The sequence below is a fragment of the Perna viridis genome, chromosome 2 (genome assembly GCF_037379345.1).
Source record: "Perna viridis isolate PV_CMFRI_1.1 ecotype Kerala chromosome 2, ASM3737934v1, whole genome shotgun sequence".
NCBI lineage: Eukaryota > Metazoa > Mollusca > Bivalvia > Mytilida > Mytilidae > Perna > Perna viridis.
Window position 1 is genome coordinate 36592639 of NC_142446.1, and position 17163 is coordinate 36609801.

General features: G+C 34.0%; 1 protein-coding gene across 2 annotated transcripts in view; it reads left to right on the forward strand.

Moving 5' to 3' along the window:
* The first annotated feature begins 8334 nt into the window (after window positions 1-8334).
* Window positions 8335-17163, forward strand: part of LOC148624868 (gelation factor-like) — a 51844-nt gene continuing 43015 nt past the window's right edge. Inside the window, exon 1 of one of the 2 annotated variants that reach the window (XM_088567909.1) lies at window positions 8335-8748. In XM_088567909.1, coding sequence (XP_088424035.1) covers window positions 8436-8748 — 313 coding nt within the window. In that variant the 5' untranslated portion in view covers window positions 8335-8435. The remainder of the gene's footprint in view (window positions 8749-17163) is intronic. The other variant, XM_088567910.1, reaches the window with a different exon arrangement.

Here is a 17163-nt window from a genome sequence, read left to right on the forward strand (position 1 = left end):
TCAGAACCCTAGCCACACAGAGCAATTGGGATGTGTGCTCCAGGTGGTGGAATGGGGTACCCCTGGCGTGTTACATGCTGGGGTTGTCAGACTATAATACGGAAAACCTGACTGCAAACCATAGTGGTGCACCGTGTTGGGAAAGATGCCACGTTCTTCGCACGTTAAAGAATCCTACTGTGGTATTCTCCCAGAGTAGGAACCATAGGGCTCCACCACAGGAGGCTAAATTGCCCGACCCTACCCACCTCTCCCAATTTCCAGTGGCAAACAAAATTTGTCGACCCCATTGTCTTTGTGTCCCATCCCTTTTTCATTTCATCATCATTTCATGTTCATTTTATCATCAATTTCATGTTCATCGTCTGAATATAGCTGAAATATTGCTGCTCGGACGTTAAACCCCAACAAACAAACAAATAAACAATTAAATTGATTCATTTGAAAACCAAATTATGTGCAAAGAAGTAAATGTTGATGCAGTTTATTGAAAAATACATTTATCATGTAACACGAACTTATGATAGGTAGATTTACATTTCAGTAAAATCATGCTCAATTATAATTTTCAACTGAGACATCTGCATAAACAAATCATACATCCTGATTTCATAATTACATATTGAAACACATGTGAGCTATGAGTTATTGTAGTACAATCAGTTCAGCTGCATTGAAACACAACTAAAGGGTTTATGTAACCGACGTATGATATAACTAGGAGTTTTCATACTTCTTTAATATAGTTTCTTTTTTTCAGTGCTTTTTATCGCAACTTCACTTTCTGAGGTCAATCGACCATATTTGCTATTGAGCAATCATGATATCTTCTTAGGGTTCACATCTTTCTGCGATGTGTTAATTTGTAATTCGATGTCCAGTATTAGTCTGAAAGACACTCTCCAGCCAGAGATGTCAGTGATTTTTTCATTGTGCTTTTGAAGTGATATTATTTCTCCTCATTAAATAACACTATAACAATAAGGTTGGAAATGATAGCACTTTCCGTGTATCCGTTACACCCTTCATTTCGTGCATTATAAAGCTAGAACATCGTTGCTTCTATGAGATAATTCGACTGTCTTCGTGGATGCAAACCACTAAGATCCCCAGAAATCTTTCGTAACACAGTGTTAGCCAATCATTTGCACGATATGAGTGACGCTGACAATCAGATCAGCTGACTCTTCCTATGCTTGGTTTAATTTTCCTTTTCGTGCTAACATATATAGGCTAGAAACCACTAATTCCACTTACCATAGGCTTCTATGCTAATTTCACAATATTCAATGGCTTCTCTGGACTTTACCTTAACTTTAACCTGCATAGGACTACATATCAGCATGATTCTACATATGTCAGCTCACAATGCTCAGAATGGCATGTGGGGTTAGCAGACTTGCAGTGCAGTACTGGTCACCGGAAGTGAAGGGTCTATAAATAGCATGGAAAATCCCAAGATAGGGGTATATTTAGAAATCATTATGGAGATTAGGCTTCACATCACAAGAAGCAAAATGCAACTATAAAATGTACAGAAATGTTTTTCCTTACAGAAACTGTTTCATTTTTTTTATTTTTAAATAAGATGAGAATTTTTTTCACAACACTGTGAGGAACAAGGGTAATTTCTACGTAGAACTATTTTTGCGTACGTTCCAAATGCTCATTGGTTGAATTGGTGGTCTGTAACCTAAAGAGTCACCTTTCGTCTTAGAAAAAAAATAACTATACAAGTATCTTCCTATATACATACTGAATGCATTTGCAAAGTTTCAGTGAAATGTGACAAGCACTTTTTTTAAATATTTGATTTTTAAATATAGGGTAACCGAGTTGCGCGAGCAAAAAAGTGACAATATTCTACCATTATACTTAAATGATAAAATATTTGCAAAGAACTTGTTCTGACTTTTCAAATAAAAAAAAAAATCAATCACGACTTGTTTTTTAACAATATTAATAAAGAGATAGCCTTTAAAAGTAATCATTTTCTGAAAAATTGGTCTATTTTTAAAAATTTATCTCTGACATGCCTCCCCTTTTTCTTGATCACATGTCAAAAACCCTAAATCTTTAAATTTTCACAAAAGATGATATCTTTGGCTTTAAATTTTTAAATACAGTGTTTTCACATTAAAACATGACCAGTAAAGGGCACCTAAAGCAAAAAAAGTACTCAAAAATGGATTTTCCATGTTGTAATAGGGAAATGCTTGTATGTCCTTAACCGCAGTAATGAAAGTGAATTTTTCCTCATTTCTAACCAAATTTTTGCTCAAATCTACACAAAACTTGATTTCAAGTGCTGATTACCACCAGATTCAGGTAAATATAGCCCTCAAAGTTTAATATTTTTACTAAATTTTCTACACTTTTTACAAGATAGGACATAAAAATCAGCCAAAAAGACCAATTTTCCATAATTTGGACCTATACCTTAAAAAATGCATATTTTGAAGGCTTTTTGTAGTGTATTCCTCTCATCGCAAAGTTTACAAGATCTTCAAGTAGTTTAAAGCTATTCCAAGAAACTTTTCATTTTGCCATGGCTTCATCTTAAGGCTAGAAACCATTAATTCCACTTACCATAGGCTTCTATGCTAATTTCACAATATTCAATGGCTTCTCTGGACTTTACCTTAACTTTAACCTGCATAGGACTACATATCAGCATGATTCTACATATGTCAGCTCACAATGCTCAGAATGGCATGTGGGGTTAGCAGACTTGCAGTGCAGTACTGGTCACTGGAAGTGAAGGGTCTATAAATAGCATGGAAATCCCAGTGTTTTCACAAGATAGGGGTATATTTAGAAATCATTATGGAGATTAGGCTTCACATCACAAGAAGCAAAACGCACCTATAAAATGTACAGAAATGTTTTTCCTTACAGAAACTGTTTCATTTTTTTAAAATAAGATGAGAATTTTTTTCACAGCACTATGAGGAACAATGGTAATTTCTGCGTAGGACTATTTTTGCGTACGTTCCAAATGCTCATTGGTTGAATTGGTGGTCTGTAACCTAAATACTCAATACTGATAGACCCGGTTTGGTCTCATATGTGTAATACGTGACGGACGGAGGTGTTTCTTACCGTCCTTAGCTATCGTTTGGGATATCTCAGGGACGGCGTAAAGCATCAAAGCGTTTACACAGTCCCCGGGCATAGTCAAACCCGTGAATGTGGACCATTGTGTATTCGGGGAAATTAGTTGTCATGTGACCTCGTTCATTCATTAAATGCATTATCATGTGATTTAATGTCGACACAACGTTGTGAAGCGTACAGCAGCATCTGCTGAATCTTTGACCCAGCAAAATACTTTTTTGGGATAAAAGCAACACTTTCCAGTGCATGTACAACAGATATTGGTGCATGCCAGTCAATTGATGAGAAATTTCCAAGGCCGAAAAAAAATAATGTTATGTTTCCGAGCTCTGTTCTAAAATTTTATAGGATCGGTAGGTAGGAATTTTTATTTTCATTTGATATTTTTGAAAATTAAATAAGTCATAAAGATACAATAAAAACCAAATATGCAAAGACTGTACATGAAATAGACTTAGTCCACAGTCAATCCCTTTTGGGATTCGGCGCATGAGTATTTATTTGTTTTGACGGAGGTGGTAAAATCAAAAAAATATCTCTCAAGTGCCGAATTCCAAAAAAGGATTATCCACGACCAAGAGCACACTCATGGCAAGTGTGTTTTCAATTTTCTTCTTTTTTTGTGAAAGACAATCGGCAGGACTTTTACGTTATTTTTTTCTTCGAAATTTCAAATAAAAACTTATGAATAGAGGGTCACAAGGAGTGTCAGTAGGGTGACCGGAAACAATTTTGTAGGCCTAAACGGATGGTCTTTTTATTATTCCAGTAGGGCTAGAGATTGTCTGGCAAGCTTTTCCTGACTTGTCTTGGGGTATGAGAGAACGGAATCCCAACCTCTTTCTGTCTATAAATATACAAATGAAGATTCTGAAGAAAAGTTAATGATACACGTTATGTTGGTTCTGAAACCAAATGATACTGGCAGTGTCTTTTGATATATTTTATACAGCTGCAAAACAAGTAGATGTAAACAGTTTTTGTCCAAGGAAACATTTTTCAGGCTACAAATGTATGTGACTATTTAGAATTAGATAAAATTGTTTGATACAAGATTTAGTTGAAGTATTGATTTTGAAGTGTTAATTGTGAGTCAGTACCAATGGATTTAGCCTTAAAGTCTTTTATATACCGGTAATGTATTATTGTTTCAAAAGAATTTCGAATGTTTTTCGATCAAGTACATGACTGTAAGTGAGAAATTGCATTATGCAGTTTTGTTCTCCTTTGCCCGAGAATTGTTTAACTAGCACTAATGTAAAAACAAATACATCATAGATGTTAATTCTTAGCAAATCATACACTACTAATTTGGTCATAATGTTGAAAAATGGTGCTGACAGCGACGTCATCGTCAAAGGCGTCCGTGTCGTCGTTGTCCATATTCACTTGATTTTCGTGCGATGACTTCATGGTTATTGTTGATCAATTGTTATGAAGTTTTGATATGATTTTACTAACTACTATTAATGATTGCTCCTGTTTTATTTTTTTTTAGTTTATGGCTATACCATTTTAAAATTATTAACATGACATAGCAAGTTCAACGCATCCGTGCAAGTACACCTTAAAGGAAGAATACGCATATGACATGTCTTATAGTTGTGGCAAGTCATTGTGGAATTTGTTCCCCATTTATTGATATCAGTAGATATTTAGTAACACATGTTAATATACAACATCTGCATAATTCAATTATTGATTTCAGTAAATGGAAGAGTTTTCTGGACGATGTAAACCCGTTCACCCTACCGGTGCACCTAGGCCATGCTCCCAGTTTTAAGTGAAATCCGAGTTTCTCATTTACTTTTGTTACTTTGTATGTATTATTTGTTCATTGTTGTGTTTGTCTGTTTTCCATATCTTGTCGTTGTCTCTGGATTACATTCCTTTGATTTCCGCTAGAATCTTGGTTCCATTGGTTAATCTTTCAAGACAAAACGTATGTATGTTCAAACTTGCTCTTTGGGCATTACCCGTCTGCGTTCATACTTGCCCCTCGGGCCATACCAGCCTGTATCCACACTTGTTCGTCATAACAAAATATTGCCAAGGTATCGCTGTCGGTTTGCATTTCTGTCTTCCTTTTAAAGGTTGTGTTTTTTTTTTCTCTCGTTTACAGGGTGTTCTTTAAGATGGTGTTTTATTATTTTTTTTTCTGCTTTTTATAGACTTTGTTTCCATCATCGACACCTTACGCACTGATTTCTCATATGAAGAATATTTGATTTATCGAGCCAAGGGAAATAATCTAGTAGATTATTTTTACTTGACTTTTTTTCGGGACCTCAAATATCATAATGTTATTTCCAGTTTTACAATAACAACTTTCCCTTGAGACTTCAGCCCATTTTATGACTTCTAAATATGAAAACTATGTCACACAAATGAAATATAAATATTTTGTAAGGAAACTAGTCCTGCCGAGTCTAAACACAAAAATACATTATTTTTTTCAAAAGTCGGTTGTTTCCATAATTATTCAACATATAATATTTTTTTTAAGTATAATTCTTTTCATATTCTTATTTTTAGGAGTACTGACTTGATAACCCTTCGCCTCACCGTTGTGAATGGAGGCTACAGACCATCATTTCGTCAGTAACTCCTTCGATTTTGTTTACCTGATACATGTATAAATTCTTCTTGAAAAATTGCAATTGTAGTCATACGCGAATCAAAGTAATTCTATTCACCAGGTGGTGCAAAAAATAAAATAGTTAGAAAGCACTTGAAATAAAGAAAAATAACTCTCTCAAGAATTTTGGCGCAAATCTAGGAGCTAAGAAAAAGTAATGGTAAAAAATTGAACCAGTTTAACTATAAAAATTATAGAATCGGGTCGCTCGAATTCCGGACATATTTTTCCGCCTAGTGCCTCCGAGGTTGAAGAGTTACGAAGACAGTCAAGGTCGAAGGGTCATTTTACACCATTACGTTTATATCGTTGCCAATGTCTCTTTTTAAGGCGTATTAGATAATTTGTTAATATGTATTTTGCTTTGTTTTGTTTTGTTTTATTTTGTTTTGTTTTGTTTTGTTTTGTTTTTTTCCCTTCAATTAAGAAATTGTCATATGTACGTCAAGAAAAGATCTACGAAATTAGACAGTAAATTAGTCTTTTAAATGACTTTGCCACGTAACTCAGTGACAAGTAGTTTATTATTTAGTGTTGTGTACAGTTAGATTTATTTAACTTTTCCCGTAAGCCTTTTTATTGTTAGATTTAGTTTTTTCCCTTTGTTTTTAATTAAAGTACGAAATCTTTTAAATTGAATTAGTAGATTTAATATTGACTTGACATAGATCTAAAATTGCATTGATCAATATTGTTACACAAGGTAATATTCTGAGTAATGTGTAATGATTCAGACAGCTCAAAAACTTACTACTTTATATATATAAATACAAATGTTTAATTTCCCTACACTACTAAGTATCTTGAAATTTTGAAAATACAAATTTTGGAACATTATGGAAGGCTTGTCCGCAGGGGTTGGAATTAAGACAATGAACGTTTGTCGCTGGGTGGAGCTTGGATCGGTAGATGTCACAAACGTTCTCTGTTCTCTGCAAATGAACTAAGGGCAAACTATTCGCACATGGACCAAAAAAGCAAACGCACAATATGCTGCAGATGACATTACTAGTTTTTCAAGTTACATGCTCGTTCTACCTTTAGCGCCCCGTGCAGGTCCGGGTGTCAAAAGAATAGGCCTGCAGCAGCGCTAAGCTTGTCGTAAAAGGCATCTAAATAGTGCTCAGAACCCTGGCCGGGGACTAGGGCGCTCTGCCTACAGAGAGCAACTGGGATGTTGTGGCCCAGGTGGTGGAATGGGGTATCCCTGGCATGTTACATGCTGGGGTTGTCAGACTATAATACGGAAAACCTGACCGCAAACCATAGTGGTGCACCGTGTTGGGAAAGATGCCACGTTCTTCGCACGTTAAAGAACCCTACTGTGGTATTCTCCCGGAGTAGGAACCATAAGGCTCCGCCACAGGAGACTAAATTGCCCGACCCTACCCACCTCTCCCTATTTCCAGTGACAATCAAAATTTGTTGACCCCGTTGTCCATGTGTCCCATCCCTTTTTCATTTCATCATTTCATGTTCATTTTATCATCAATTTCATGTTCATCGTGTGAATATAGCTGAAATATTGCTGCTCGGACGTTAAACCCCAACAAACAAACAAACAAACAAACAAACATCTACCTTTAGCATAACTTTCAATATGTTAACGTTTATTTCAGTGTTCATTTTTCTTGTTAAAAAATGGGATCGAAGTTCTAGATTTGATGGTCTTATGTGCCTTCGTGAAAATCGGATAAAAGTAGAAAAAAACTGAAAATACATGTCAAAAACCTACCGATTTACATCCATAGGGACCAACAGTATTAATATTGAAGAAATTAAGAAAAAAAATAGCATTTTGATATCGTTCCTTTTGAAATTCTATAATTTGTTCACTCCCACTTGCAAAAACTGGTAAAACTTTAACGCTTTAATTTACCGTAAGAGATGCACTTATTGACCAATTATTACATTTTAAAGATATTTTTATGTTTCATTCACAAGTACCTGATTCTTACGGGGACTAGTCCTTAAATTAAAGATTTAATGAACTTTCGAGCAATATTAAGTGTGTACCAACATCCAACTGTGGATTTTCCGTTGCCCCTTTACAAACTGTACAATTCACTACAAAGCACCATAACCGTTATAATTAGGAGGCATAAAAAGCGTGAAAAACATTAACCTCGGCATATGTAAATTACAAAACCGTCCTTGACTTTGTCCACATCATGAACTTCCCAGGTCCTTTTACACTTGACGTATATACAGCATAAGATGATTATGTCTCGACCCCTTGCGCAATTCAGAAACTTAATATATTGATTTTATTGAAATTCAAACATCCCATTAAATATAAATAGCGAGAAATGAAAACAGATGTCCCTACCTACACTTTCAACGACCTAAGAAAAAAAACAAAATTTACATAACTCAGCTTTATTTTAATATTTTTTGTCAAAGTAAATTTGCAAGTAAATAAAATCATCGTACTATGATGGTAATTTGAAACCATTGAACCATGCATGTACGTTTCGTCGAACCTGAAGGCGTTATAAACAAAATTATGCAAAAACTATATTTGAAAATCAAAACGAGCACTTAAGAATGACTAAAGTCAGTCTTAAATTGGCTTTTCATCAAATCAGATGAATTTAGCATATAGCGTATTACCTTTCCAATTACATATCCCCCTTGAGGCATGAATTAAGAATCCCGGAGTGATCCGAACGGGATAAGTATGATTCGGAAAACTTCATTTTATACGAAGGACGCCCTAAATGGGTTAGTTCCGACTAGCAATATGACTTGGATGGAGATACAGAAAAATACATTCACTAATTGGGTAAATGAACAATTAAGACCTAGAGGAGAATTTATCAGTGATATACGGACGGAAATTCCGAAATACTTGTCTACTTTAGTGGAAGTTCTGCAGCGGAAACCAATATTGGGGATCAGAAATGGGACGAATAATCAGTATGCCCGGTTACAAAACATAACCGTTGCCCTCGATGCTATTTCAGACGATGGGGTTAGGATTGTAAATATAGGTAAGTTTACATTTTATTTTCCTCCGTTAAATGAATTGGTACATACATAGAACATTACCATTTAAATGTACATGATGTGTAGTTTCCAATTGATATGCAGGTTTTAAGTACAATTTTGTCAATCTGTCATTATAATTCAAATGTCAATATCAAATCGGAGAAGATGTCAAGTAGAGAAAAGGGAGTGGTAAAAAGGAGCGCTTTGTAGCGTATACAAAACTAAAATGATTATAGAATTGCCTCTTTTCTTCATCTTCTCACACTTATTCACAACTTTGCAAGTGACAAATATAATTAAAAGAACAAAATAAACTTGAAGCACAATTATCCGGGCATAGCAACATTTTTAATAAAACCTTAAATTAGATTTGATGCAAATGTGCATAGAACGCAGTGTTTCGTACGTTGCATGAAAATATTAATTACATAGTAGCGGTTTCTATTCATATTTGCAGGTATCATTAACATTATCATAATGTATACATTGTATGATTTATAAACTGTAATTAAGGACATGCATGTTTGCACATATAAAATTTACACCTAATGATTTTTTCCTACATGTAAACGATCTCAGTTTTGCCATTACGGTAGGTATACATATAATTTACTTTATACAGTCAAACCTGTCTCACCTAAAATGTTATGAGACTTAGACTGTTGACCATTTTAAGTAGTTTAAAGATCATCAGATGGTATTATTCAAAGAGACTCTTTAGTAAATAGATGGCGAGACGTTATTTCGGTGATTGATAGGGATCGGATACGAGTAGTTTTACTGTAGTATTGGGTCATTGAAAGGGATCGGATACGGATGGTTTTGCTGTAGCATTTGGCTATTATGAGTAAGAATTATACGAAGTTAACACCCAGTTTCAACCGTTTTTGAACTCGATTACAGTTTTATATAAATACACACCTAAAACTCCCCGAATAAACCTTTAATTATTCATTTTTTTTACTTTTCTTCAAGTGAATGATGTATTTTTAGAACAGTTGTGGACCCCCTTCAACAAATGTATTAAAAATTTGGCCAAATTAATGCGAATACTGGATAATGGACATAAGTATTGTTAGAAAAAGAAATAAATAACGGTCACTTCATATTAAGAGTATACTTATTTTGTCTCCACCACAAGTACTGTTTAAATATCTGTCTCTTGCCACTACCTCACTCTGTCCAGACCAACTTGGGTGGGACATTTCAGTATTTCTATGTTAGTCTACTACCGTCTAAAGTACAATATGTTTTATTATAAGAGCCCGGAGAATGGAATATTTCAAACGGCCAGTCTTTATACATTTGATCCAAGTAGTTTATTATGGAACAATATGCAAACAAATATAAGAATTTTTTCTACAATTGAGTCAAAAAAGCATATATAGAAAATTGTTTTAGTACTGCTACTGCTAATATCTGATGTATCAATATGTGTAGCTTATATGTTTGTCATTACATTGTGTTACTAAATTACATGTAGTTGTTTTTAATTTTATATTGTAAAAAATGTACATAAATACACATGGCCATTTTGTAAACTAGTCCTCTGACAAAATATGTTATACCGTTTCAATTAATGATATTATCATTATTAATATCAGAAGATTAATTTAAAAGCTAATTCAGGGAACACGTGGAACTTGTATTACTCAACCAAACCTGGGTATTGTGACGGATTCGACAGGTTTTGGGAATACACAATTTGGAAAGTAGTTATGATGCATTTATAGATCGAATCTTTTTGTATGGGAAGAAAAAATAATCCTAGACTGTACAAGTGTTTGGAAAACTAAGGTGTCGGATAAAATAGGTTTAAGTGTACCTCATCGTCGGAAACCCACGGCAGATTACGTTGCGTACCTGGAGGTGTAAGTTACGCATCGTAATCGGACGTGAGTTTTCGACTACGAGTGTACCTTTATTTTCATGACCATTTACCGTTAGAGTTGCTTTTCTTTTGTCATTAACAATTAATGCGTCATACATATATGTTAGCCATATTCAATTTTAGTAAATGCGTATTGTATCGAAATTGTTTATTTGATATATTCGAATTTTGAGATTTAAATTTTTTATATTGCTTACGCACATACAAGCAAATATGAATAAAATGAGGTAAGTTTAATTTTCTACTTCTTTGATCCTGAAGCACTTACACATGCACAGTATGATATTACTAGACAAACATTCTCTATTATATTGTATATGATTGTACTTAAAGCGGTGAGTAAAATGTTTAATGCTGCAAATTAGAAATAATTTGACGTTTTCAAAAGGCCGCCTACATGATTGTCCTTCATACACCTGAGAACGAATTTATTTTAGTGTGAAATTCTGTAGTATGTTGTGAACGAATCATTTAAGAGAAAATATACCACTTTACGCCTTCTTTGCAGATTTTGTTTCTCTGTGGTATATTATATAAATAAGATAACACTTGCAACCAATTTCTAACCAATGATATTGTTACCAATTAATGAATAACCAAACCTATTACGATGTGCCTATTTAGAATACTTGAATACAAAGTATTAATTGGGGGTCTCGGTCCACCTCTTTACACATTTCTTGTACTCATGTGTACATTTGTAGGTCCGGTAATATTGGGTTGTTAGACTTGACAATGATCTGCTGGCTAACTCTGACAATTTATTGTCATTTACTTTTTTAAGATGCGTGTATGTCATACAAATAACTCTAGCTTAGGACAGCATTAAGTAACCAACCTAAATATACAAAAGAGTAATAGTGGGACAAACTACCATTAGTGATATGATCGAAAGCCGATTTTACTGGAAAACAAAGTATTACAAAACCGAAGCGTGCATTTGACCTATGTAGCTTCTTCATTAATACTTTCAACAAACTGTCAAATGATGACATCGCCTTCAACACAAAAAAAAATATTTGGTAGTGGTATTCATAGTCAATGAGAGACCCAAAACTAAAATATACCGATACAAAACTCTACTACATGTAGATGCTTCAGTTTAAAGTGCAATTCTATATAAAAACGTAACTCCAGTCAAAACACAAAAGTTGTATGTGACCGCGTCGAAGATCAGTAGCTCGAGTCTCGTCTACAGCATGACCTTGACGCCATGCATCATTAAATGACTGTGTGAAGTCAAGCACGTTATGACTACATTAGTACTGTCTTCTACCTACCCAAAACCCGCCTACTGTCATCCTGTAAAGGAATTTAAACGATTTATGGTGTTTCTAGTTGCTTCGGGTATAATATTAAGTACGGGTAATTGAAACCCAAAACAATTGGTGGTCTGTTAAATGTCGTATGTTGTCCATGAACACTTCTATATATATTTCATTATGGCTGTGTAACCAGGTTCTAAATTACTAAAGAATCTTTTTCTATGTTTGATACATATGAACAATGTATCAACTATGTTGGTAATGTATGTGATATGTGGTGAAAGTTAATATGTATAAAAAATTAACCTAACCGTACTAGGGTTATTATTGTTTTAAAGGTTACATTGCATATGTCAAATTTAGAATTGGATAAATGGTTATGCTCATCGAGTCATTTCCCGTTCTGACCCATAGCTTACATATCTGTATCATTCTAGGTGAGACTGCAAATCGTCGTGTGTTAATAATGTCTTGTTAGTACTTTTCGTTTAGAATATGAGCACATTATAATTTTCGTTGTAATTTTGCTTAATAATGTAAAAACTATAAAACTTGGTTCATGGCTTGTTTTCCATTACCCAGTGCGAATCTACTGTCGTTAGATCTACTTCTTGTTTGCTTCGTATATATACGTCATTGGGTACGAAACACTAATGGAACAACCTGTGGTTAAACTGGGAGAAATTACTGGCGTATTGGAAAGCGCACCCATACGTAGTAATCGGGTAGAAGAGAGATATTATAATTTAGATCTTACAACCACTGTCCTTCATATGAAAACAAAACTGATGTTCAGTCAATGTACTGCTTTGTGTTTACGGAAATTTTTTTTAGGTTGAAAGTTTAGTTTAGTATGTTACTACTAAATTAAATAATTCTCTTTAAATGCTTCCCCCGATACCAAGGCATCCTAGGCCTATCTACGTGCAGTGAGACTAGACTTCTTTCTCCTTGCATAGTTTTTTTTCCTCCGTCAACTATCTAACAAACTTGATTGTGGTCAATTATAAAGTTACAGGAGACAGATAACTGACCTTAGGCATCGTGCACCTGGTTGACAAACTTTTTTCATGATTGTACAGTTGTACAAGTGCTTACCGTGTTCTTTTGGTTCATACATGTATATCATCTTTATTTCTTCCTTATGGTAATTCTTTAACACTTTTATTTGTGAACCATTTTATCTTGGTATATTTCCTGTCTTATCACTCTTTTGTTGAACATATACTGTACTAAGTATACAAAACATGATTTTACACTGATATTGTGGTCATATTTTAATTTGGCTATTAATGAAATGAAGTTTCATTATAAGGCCTTAAGTACAATGTAGGTAAAATATTTTCCCAGTTTAAGATATCTCATTGTATAATATAATCCGTCCTCAGAATTAGGTTAATGGTACTCTAAAACTTACAGAAAACCTTTGGCTTACATTAAGTTGTATATTATGTAAGGAATATCTGGATAAAGCATTTTTCGTTGATGAATTCAGAAGAGGCCAACGTTTGTATGTTGCCATTGCACTGGATTTAAAATGAAAATTGTGGAGACATCAGGAAGAAAAGCAGAATCTCGGAGAGTGTAAACTAACTAGAGTATATAAATTACCTTAAAGCTGCCAACTTTGTTCAGTTTTGATTCTATTGAGTTTTGCTGATAAAATGAAATAAGTTTGTAGTAATGCAATTGAAGCAATAAATGTCGATAATACCTACAGAATATTGTGAAAACAACGTGTTTTTTTTATATCGGAGAAGATCGATAGTTCTGATCTAATTATTTTTCGTCATTACTTCCGAAGATTGCCGACAGGACTTTAACCTGGGTTAAAAATACTTTCATCTTGGTAAAAAAATATCAATTACGGATACACAGGTTTGCACGTGTCTTGTTTACATTTCATTTCATCTATTTCTTGATAAGTTTTCAAATAAATAATGACAGTTACTGACCATATTTGTGCCACATTATATCACAATACGTAAATTTTTAAAAGGATCATTGCATTGTATTCGAACTTTTTTCTTTTACGGCTTGAACCCGACGGTCTTCCATTGCCTTGCCAACAGAAACAAAAAATTATGAAAACGACAGCACCTGGTCCATGCTCCCAGTTTTTAGTTGAGTCCGACTTTCTCAGTTACTTTTGTTACTTTGTATGTATGATTTTAGTTACTTTATGTTCTTTGTTGTGTATATCTGTTTTCCATGTCTGGTCTTTGTCCCTGGACTACATTCTTTTGATTACCGCTATAACCTTGGTTCCCTTGATTACTCTTTCTAAACCTCTTTTCGAAATGTAATCACTATATTCAGATACATGTACCGGTACGTGTAAAAACATATTCGTAGGGACACTCTCCTTGCTCCTCTGATTAGAGTCTATAAACTCATATAAAAATCAAAAGAGCGAGGATTCGGAGTAAAACAAATAACGTACTAGTTAACCAAGGGTAACGACTAGATAAGGAAAACACAACAAAGAACGTAACACGTACATAGTAACTAAAGTAAATGAGCAAACCAGACTCCACTAAAAATTGGGAGCTTGTTTCAGGTACACCGGTAGGATAAGTATCCACTGATTTTATAGAACACTGCCAAGTTGATCATAAAATGTCACGTCTGGGGTAGATAAATGAGAAAAAAATAAAAACTTAAAGCGGTCGAGGCTATAGCCTTTTTACATTTCCGACTTTTACATACATCGGATGTATCATTCTTGGTCCACCAAATCACAAGCATTTTATTTATTATTAAAACGGTCTTCTAATGGTTTCAATTGCGCTTTGATAACTGTAAAATATTCCCTATATATGCTGAGTATTCAGCCCAAAACCACCGCCTTCACAAAAGAAACTTTACTTTTTATGTTTCTTTAAACGAGGTACTGTCGCCAATGATAACATTAACAGATTAAATGAAGTACTATACTAAACCGTTGAAAAAAGATTTTGTACGGAATACTAATGGACCTGAATCAAAAAAATTTCAGTTTTCAATTGGTACAATGTATCAACAATCTTTAAACTTTGTGTTCAAATCTACATTTTCGTTTTTATAATTGTTTTAGTTTGTACATGTACTTAATTTAATTCATACCTTCGCCGTGCACATTACGCTGAAATGTAATTTCTGTTATCAAGAGTGCAATCCATGCTTTTGATTCCATTTGTCATTTTTGTCAATGAAGCCACGTGAAAATCTGGCTAAATATCATAATTTGCGGTAGCACTAACATGCATCCGCGATCAGTACCATTGTGAATACTATTTGCGAACAAGTTTTAATTATCTTGAAGGAAAGAAAGTATATTTTTTCTGTATCTGTAGCCCCCGCCAGTACCCTCGCGTCATCCCGCCATCTTGGATTTCTCAGTTGAGCATCATGACAAATCTAAATATATTCTTTAATTTGCCTGACAAATGTACATGTAGACTTAAAATAGCTGAAAATAGTATTTGAGAGACAAAGGTTTATATATTTTAATATTGAAGGGAAAATTAACCCTTTTTTTTCTGCCAGTCAAACCGTTAATACAGTACTTTCGCGTCACCCGCATGCATCTCAACAGACGAGCATCATGTCAAATCTTCTGTATTAATCCTGTTTAATTTTTTATAGCATTGATGTACAATATTTGTAAAATATTCTTTGTACTCTTTTAGTTTATGATAAATATGTATGAATCTATCATGAGCTCATAGTCCTGATAATTTACCCTTTTTTGCTGTGTAATGTATGATTATATTCATGTTACAGGCTTGAGAAGGTTTGAACTTTTTGAATCAATTTATAATTATGCAACAACAGCTAAAGTATAAGTATTACATGCTATACATACATTGTATGTACCAACAAATACTTGTAACATGTATTCTTTATCCGACGCAGTTATTTCCAGAATGAAAATGTAGAAACTTATATGTAAAAAGAATAAATTTTACTGCGTTGGCTATTTTGAAAGATAAGACTTGTTTACAATTAGTCAATGGTCAGGGAGGGTCCGCCGTGCACCCCCCCCCCCCAACTCATCAACTTCATGGTGATTTTCAGGTACCTTTATACCTCCCATTACCGAATCATTTTGTTGCCAAAGAATATTCTCGGATTTTTCACATTGAAACACGCGCCTGAAATGACAAGATATGTTGAACACTTCGATAATCAAAACAATAGTACCCAACATGTGCATCGTTTATCTGCCAAAAATTAACATTTTAGTTCATGTTGAGGCATTTTTTTCATTTTTTTTTTATAAATGCCTAAAATATGAGTTCTACAATGTCAGTATGCTGCGAATGATAAGTCTGTTTGATACTGAGACCAGTTTTCTAGGGGTAGGGGTAATATTTTTAATATTTTTTTTTAAATTCTTTTTTGAAAAGTAGCTTTTCGTGATTCATTTACGTAAAAAAGTTAAATTATCTATCGAATGATACCAAATTTGAGACTTTTTAAATTAGTGGAGTCGAATTTATGTGACTTTTGACCAAAAATCCCATTTTATGCATTTTTTTGATAAATTCTGACTACAAAAATCGCCAAAAATCATCAAAAGAACCCCAGAAGTATAAATTGTGATAATACTAAATAGAAAATACCATATAAGCCATTTTTTACTAAAGCATAAATACTCTAGGGGTTTTGACATTGAAAAATATGTCAGTTTAAGCGATTTTTCGGCGGTTTATTGGGTACATTTTTTGTCATTTTACCGCATTTTGTATTTTAATGTCAGTAAATTGTGGTCGTCCTAAAAGAGTTTTAATCGTATTTAAATAATATAGGATAGGCGCCCATGGCTTGTTTGAATAACTTTAAACTGACTTTTAACTTCGTTTGACCGATGTCAATTTAGTCGGTCCTATACGTAATTACTTGCCGTTCACGAACGGCGAGTAGTTACTAGATTCGGTACAGCATCCGGTACAAAAAGGCATGTCATGCAAAAAGAAAGATGCACATTAAGGATTGATAATTTTGATGCATGGGGCAACCTAGGGATGTATCTTTGATTTGTGAAAAAAATCAGGCATATTATATTTACAGCAGTACATGCAATACGACTTTCAGTTCTAATTGTTTGTTGACTCCGGATAATTAGTTCTGTCGCCATCAAATTGTTGAGACCAGTTCGGTCAATTTACACAACGTGAGATATACATGTATTGACATTCGAGAGAAGAACATGTATACATCACGAATGCCAGGAATGCAACTCTAAAAATATTACAAAAAGTGACTGACTGAAATAT